We start from the raw sequence: 7,052 nt of genomic DNA, 5'->3' as shown, positions 1-7,052 counted from the left end.
GGAGTGGCCTGAGCCATGAGAGTGCCTGGTGGGAATTCTGCTGAATTGGGAACACAGCCTGGGCCACACACGACCTCAGAGCTGGGGAACCAGCCCCTGCACCAGGGCAGAGCCCTGTGACGTGCAGGAGGACTGGGCGGGCTGGGATCTAGGTCAGCATGGGGAGAAACAGTCCCTGAGTGCCTAGCCTGCCCTTCTTCCCACCAAGGAGGGGGCAGGCCCGTCAGGACTCTGCTTCTGGGAACTCACTCAGCCTGGACATGCCAGAGGTCAGACTACCTTAGAGTCAATAAGTCCAGCTCAGCATAAAAGAAGGGAAGGAAGGACTGGCGGCAGCGTTGAGATGAACCGCCCAGAAAGAAAGAGCCCCGAGTAGCTGCCAAGGCGTGCCCGCTGACTGAGCTCTGCAGTGGGGCTGCGAGCTGCATCCTGGGCCCCAGTGACAGCTGTGTGGCCAACGGAGGTGACTAATGCTCCCAAACCCCAGTCTCCTTACCCAGGCAGTCACCAGACTCATAGCTGTCTAAAGTGAAATGACATGTACTAAGTGCCTGCTCATAAAAGACACTCAAGAAGTGCTCTCTGCAGGAGAAAGGCTGGCTGATGCGCTGCAATACGGATGACAGCCCTGTGGGACAGCTCTACTCTGTGGCATGGGGCCGCCGAGTCAGGATCAACTTGAGGGTGCTCAGCAGCTACAATAAATGTCACCTGTTATCGTTATCACAGCTGACTGAGGGCACCCAAAGCATGGCAAAGTCCGTGAAAAGTGGCGTCCAGGTCCTCAGGCATCCCTTCTGGCCACAGCCCTGTCCTAGCACACTCAGGGGACTGCGCTCCCCTGGACAGGATGGTCAGCAGGTGGGAGCCAGGGTACTTCTGAGGTCAAAGGTCGAGGAAATGCAATAACTAGAGTCTCTGTGGTCACAGGGGACCCTGGTGTCCCTCCATACTTAGAAGGGACCCCATCATCTTCCTGTGTGGGTCCCTGGCTCCCACCTGGGAAAGGAGATGAGCAGGACAGAAAGCCAGAAGCTTCCCAGCTCCACACCGGGACTCAGCTGCCTACCCCACACCTCTCTTATGTATCGCCACTCTGGGCACTGTCTGGAAGAGACGAGACTCAACACTGTCTCCAACTCACCCTGGTCGATGGGGTGCTGCGGCAGCTGGCTGAGCTGGCTGTTGACCACCCCTGCGTAGGTCCGCAGGAACTCCTCCTCGCTGGCGGTCAGCTGCAGGAGAGAGCCGCTTGTGAGGGCGGCACCCTTGCTCCCACCTGCCCAAAGCCCTGACCCACCAACCCCTAGGGCTGGAGCACAGTAAGAGGAGCCAACAGTCTCTCTCTCACAGGCCTTCCCCCAACCCACCCCCAGTCCCACTGTGCCCTGCTTGAATCTGAGCTTGAGTCTAGCCCAGGGCCCTCCCAGAAGGTGGTGGCCACTGCAGCCCCCCAGAGGGAAGTCTCCTGGGGGCTGGGGATGGAGAAAGGAAGGTCAGGATACAGGGATGGGGAGACTGGATACCCTGGGCCACCCACAAGTCTAGCAGCACTGTACCCTGAGCCTGCTAGCTATAGGGGCCCGGTCCCCACCCCCCGCCCCCCATGTGGGCCCCGCCCTGGGCAGTTTGGCGAACTCACGTTGGAGCCCATCTTCCGCAGCATGAGCAGGACTCGGACCTTCTGCTGAATGTACATCTCCTCCGGACTCTTCCCGGGCGCCCCCTCGCGGTTCATCCCCCTGGCCCAGCGCTGGGGATCCCTGTGGGGTGAAGCGCAGCATTGAGAAGGGCGGTTAGGCAGAGGCACCCCAGGGAGAGGCGCCTGCTGGGTGGCTCACACCTTCCCAGGGCGCTTTGCAAGGGTTCATCAGGCAGCAAGAAGCTTTGGGCGTTCATCCTCCAGAGCTCAGGGCAGGGGTGCATAGAGCGGGGCAGCCTGCCTGTGCTCCTGTGTGCAGAGCTGTGGGGCCCAGGGTACAGAGGGGCCCGCCTTCCAGCCCCCTCCACACAGGCTGCTGCCAGCCGGCCACTCTCGAGGTCAGGGATGTGGCGTGAGAAGCCCAAAGTCCTTGGTTTCCAGAGCCAGCACCTTTTCCCCTGGGGAGCAGGGCACAGGGACACAGCTAGCAGGAGCTGCTTGTGTCTTGGGCTCTGGAACCCTCGAGAGCAATGCCCAGCCCCCAAACCCAGGGAAGGTTGCCTCCATGAGAGGCCAGCTCCTGGGCTAGGTGCCAAGGAGTCCCTCGGTGGAGAGAGGCTAGCTGGGGGCTGCGGGTCACAGGCACCCACCCAAGCTCCGAGGGCTGCCCTCACAGCCCACCCCACCTGTCACAGGGTGGCTCAGCAGGCAGCTGTGGTGTCCAGCAGCTGGGTCCAGGTGTACCCAACACTCAGGAAGGTGCCAGGAGAAAAACCCCTAGTGTCCTCCCTCTAGGAGGGGCCGAGGGGAGGAAGCCGGGTGTGGAGGGGTTTGGTTACACACTTGACACTCTTGGATGAGTCAGAAATAACGCAGCAGCTGGTGGGGGTGGAGCCTGGACAGCCCTGATGCCAAGGAGCTGTACTTGGAGGGCCAAGGGACTGCGCTGGCTGGTGGGCCAAGGCCCTGTCTCCCACCCGGCCCCCAGAGCCCTGGACAGGCAGGCTCTCCAGGCAGGGCAGCTCTCTGCCCCGCAGAGCCTCCCAGCAGGAGTTGCCAACTACTCCACCCCACAAGCAAATGGGGCCCTTGCCCAAAAGGGCAGACAACAGACTGCAGAGCTGGCAAATCACGGCTTGGGTAGCAGGTGTGTGCGTGTGAGATGGCCAGGCCCAAGCCAGCCAGCTGGCACGGAGTCGATTCCGATGCGCGGTTAACTGGGTGTCAGAGTGGAGCTGTGCTCCAGGGGGATTCAGAGGTGGTGCGGGGTGGACTCAAGCCTCCCTCCAACCTGGGGGTTAGCCGTGAGTGCATTAACCACTTGTACCACCCAGGGACTGCACTAAAGAACGCACAAACTCTCCTTATTCTACTGTCTGCTCCCCTCGCCCTCCCCTGGGGCCGTCACTCTGACACCAGGCCGTGGTGACACGAGTCCACCCCATTTCTCACCGCCTCCCTACCTGCTCCACAGCCCATTCTGGAGCACCCTGTGGATGCTGGGGGACCTGTACTTTGGTGCAGTGACCACCTCCTCTCCCCACTCCCTTCTCCTCCTTTGTTCCATCCAGTAGCCAGAGGGATTCTTAATTTGAGGTAAAACCACAACAGAAACCTTCACATCCTTTCCCTACCTTGGAATGTCAGGTCATGGAAGGGCATTCCCAAGTCCTGGGGCCAGGTCCTGCTGCCCTGCCTCCCCATCACCATGAAGCCTTCATGCCTTGAGCTGCTGTCTGCAGCTCCTTCCCTCGTGGCCTTTTACTGGCTGTCCCTTCAGCCTGGAAATGGCTGCTTCTCATCCTTCAGGGCCCAGGTTGAGACCTTCTTCCGAGAAAAGCCTTTCTTTTCTGTAACAGGAGCCCTGGTAGTGTAGTGGTTATAGTGTTTGGTTGCAGTCTGTATGGTTGGCAGTTCGAAACCAGCAGCAGCTCCGAAGAAGACTGGGCTTCCTACTCTCGTAAGCTGTTACAGTCTTGGGAACCCACAGGGATGACTATACGTCAGCAATGACTCGATGGCAATGTGTATGGTTTTCGGTTTGAAGGTGTGATGGACACCAATCATTCTGCACCCTCTGCCCAGCTACTCAGTCTCCTGACTCGGTCTTGTCCTGATTTTCTGGCAGCATCTTGTTAGAGCGTAGTGTGCAGCATCTCCACCTGCTGAAGAGCTTCACACACCACCGTGTTCACACGCCAGCACCAGCCCTAGTGCCTCCCGAAGACTGAATGAATGGAGACAGTTCATGCCTATGCCCCGGGCCTTTGCTATGTCTACATCAATTCAGGCTCATGGGTCCTCTTGCTGAGCGAGCAAACCCTGGACCAGGTTCCATAACCACATTTCGCCTTCTTAAAGGACACTGGTCCCTGAAGAATGTGTATGCCGTGGATGAGCACATTACCCAGACCACTTATCAGTTAGTTGCCTCCTAGTCTGACGCTGACTCCTGGGCAGCCCATGCATATTGAGTCACACAACTCCATGGGCTTGTCAACGGATGCCTTTTCAGAAACAGACTGCCAGGCCCTTCTTCCAAGGTGCCCCTGGGTGGACTCGTTTCCAAAGGTCTCCCGGGGCATAGGACATGCTCTGCACTGCCTTGAATTAAGAGTTCAACATCACAAGTAAAAACCCTGACACTGCTGTCTTATGCTCAAGAGCTAGTTTTTGTTTTCTCTCCCCTTAGGGTAGCTATAAAGGAGCCCTGTGGGGCAGTGGGTTGAGTGTTGGGCTGCTAACTCCAAGGTTGATGGTTCAAACCCAGCAGCTACTCTACAGGAGAAAAACGAGGCTGTCACCTTTCTGAGCTTTAGTCTCGGCGTTCCTAAGGAGTAGTTGTCCCCTATGAGGCAAAACTGACTCCACAGCAGTTAGCTTTGTGAGTGTGACATAGAGGTGACCAGCCACTAGGTGTCGCCACACACAAAAGAACCAGCATTCCCACTGCCCGCCCCCAACCCCAGCCCACCCCCTCATCCTCTGATCCCAACAGGCTGGAGGGAGGGCTCCAGTCTGGTTCAAGCAGGCCGACCCTTAGTCCCAGTGGACACCCGCAGTGGAACATGTTACCACCCACTCCGTCCTAGTATCAGAGCCAGGGACCAGAGCAATACCGAGGGATTTCTCTCAGACACGTCCCCAGGGCCTACTGGGGATCCTGGTACATGGCAGGCACTCACATCACAGGATCATGCTGCATTTTCAGGTGTGTTCCAGAGCAGAAAGTTTACACTCTCCAATGGCCCCTACCCACAGAAGCCTTCACTGGGATATGCCCCAACGGGCTCACGGCCCCAGGGCCTCAGATACTTCACATTATAATGGGCCTGGGGCTTGCTAGGCCTAGGGTGGACCAGGGTGCCTGAGTTGGCTTGTGGGTCCAGGTCACTCTTCCTTCAACACACTCCCTGGGTAGAGATCATTTCTGAAGACAGCATCTCTGCCCCAGGGGTCCTGACACCTATCTTTCATTTTGTCCATTTTAAAAACAAACCAAGGTATAGGTTAAGTGTGTACACTTAGCCTTTGCTAGAAGAGGACATGGTGAGCATACCAAAACCCAAGTCTGCAGTTCACAATACAAACACCAACACAATGCACTACAGGCTTTTGCTTTGGAAAGCGTTTCTCAGCAGGAATTCCAAGCCTGCACACATTTTAACAGCTAAACCAAATTGGTACCTGCCCCCCACCCCCAACCCCACCACATTCACCCTAAGAACCGGCTCACCTGAGCAATGAAGATTATGGAAAGGATATAGAAGAGAAAGAAGAGGCGTTAACTTAGTTCATGATCTGGCCGGCACTGTGCCTGGCCCCTGGCCTGTCACCCATCTAAGGTCCATGGCGGAGCCCATCCCCTCAGTCCTTACCTGCTTCTGGAAATGAACGTCAGGCAAGCAGGTGCTCAACTGTGATGGGAAGGGCTGCAGCCAGGGAGAAATGGGAAGGTGCCGCCCTGTGGAAACATGGGACTCGTCATGTGAGGAGCTGGGAGGGTCCCAACGGCTCCCACTGTCAAGTCGGGGCCCACGCCCCACGCTGATGGACCAGAAGTGCTGGCAGGAAGCTCATGGCAACGGGCTGGGCTGTGGTCCAGAAATACCTGTGTGTCAGGCCAGCCCAGGGAACCTGTACCAACAGCTCTGGGAGAAGGTGTTGACTGCAGCTAAGTTTGCCTGCTATTTCCGGCCAAAGCAGGTCAGCCTGCTCAACTCCACACACCTCCCCAGTTAGTCACCCCGCTAATTGACGGGCTAAGCTCAGAGACATTGAGAACCAGAATGAATCACTCCGGGACTGGGGACAGGCAGGTCCCACACCTGGGTGAGATGATGTTCCGCCCACCAGATGGAGCCGTGGTATTGGGAGTGCCGCCTCCTCGGGACTCAGATATTCCACGTAAATAGTCTGCTTAGTGAGTAGATGCAGACTCACAGGGAACATCAACAAATAGACATATGTCATATGCACCATGCTCAAAAGCAAACTCACGGCCACTGAGTCGATGCTGACTAACAGCGACCCAATAGGACAGGGTAGAACTGCCCCTGTAAGTTTCTGAGACAGTAACTGTTTACGGGAGTAGAAAGCTCAGTGTGTGTTACTCTCAAGGAGCAGGAGGTAGTTTCAAACTGTGAATCTCGTGGACTGCAGCCCAGCACGTAACCACTATGCCACCAGTTTGCACCACCTAAGGACACAGAAAACACATTCGACACTGATTTACAAACCGCCTGGCCACGTGCCTACTTGTGCAAACACCTATCTCTTCCAGAAATCAGAGAGTTCGGCCTCTGCTGCTGCCTCCCACAGATAAAATCACCGCCTGGGTCATGTTTGCTGAATAATTCAAAGGGGGTGGCGGGGCGGGGGGCTGCAGCTATCTGTTTCCTCAGAAGCCCTCTGCCGAAAGGCTGGAAGCACAGGGAGGTTGGGGGTGGAGGAAGTGAGGAGTGTTGCCGGCCCACTCTGGCCAGAGCCGCCTCCTCCCTGTGGCATGGCACACAGACCTCAGAGATGAGCTTGAGAGATAGCATAGTGCCCAGTCTCAGGCCTTGCTCTGAGGACAGAGGTCCGAGGCAGCCTGTACGTCTGTACTGAAGCACTCGCTTCAAGGGGCTCCCACCGGGGATGGAGGTCTGTGTGCCACAGTTTGAGGAGTCTGCTCTGAGGGTGGTGCTGGGTGAAATGATGCCACCCTTTACCACTGTCTTCACAGCTTCTGTAGTGAAGGCTGCTGGCTTACCCGGCTGCTGTGGGGAGCAGCTTTCTGGAGAAACTGGGGTTGCAAAAGCCTGCCCGAAAGGTAGACACCGCTCCACACCTCTCAGTCTCTTTTCTGCATATCCCTCTGGCCAGCGAGGCCCTGGGACGAGAAGTCCTCACCCACCACTGCCACCCC

General features: G+C 57.1%; 1 protein-coding gene across 1 annotated transcript in view; it reads right to left on the bottom strand.

The window, feature by feature from the left end:
• CTNNBIP1 (catenin beta interacting protein 1) overlaps window positions 1-7,052 on the bottom strand; it is a 38,493-nt gene that overhangs the window by 22,655 nt on the left and 8,786 nt on the right. The window contains exons 2-4 of the mRNA XM_004705186.2: window positions 5,521-5,606; window positions 1,643-1,763; window positions 1,145-1,235 (exon numbers count right to left, since the gene is read on the bottom strand). Coding sequence (XP_004705243.1) covers window positions 1,145-1,235; window positions 1,643-1,738 — 187 coding nt within the window. The 5' untranslated portion in view covers window positions 1,739-1,763; window positions 5,521-5,606. The remainder of the gene's footprint in view (window positions 1-1,144; window positions 1,236-1,642; window positions 1,764-5,520; window positions 5,607-7,052) is intronic.

The sequence above is a fragment of the Echinops telfairi genome, unplaced genomic scaffold (assembly GCF_000313985.2).
Source record: "Echinops telfairi isolate 266 unplaced genomic scaffold, ASM31398v2 ScPeMD7_7457;HRSCAF=8495, whole genome shotgun sequence".
NCBI classification, from domain to species: Eukaryota; Metazoa; Chordata; class Mammalia; order Afrosoricida; family Tenrecidae; genus Echinops; species Echinops telfairi.
The sequence above is the reverse complement of the archived record's forward strand: the minus strand, read 5'-3'. Positions and strand labels throughout refer to the sequence as shown.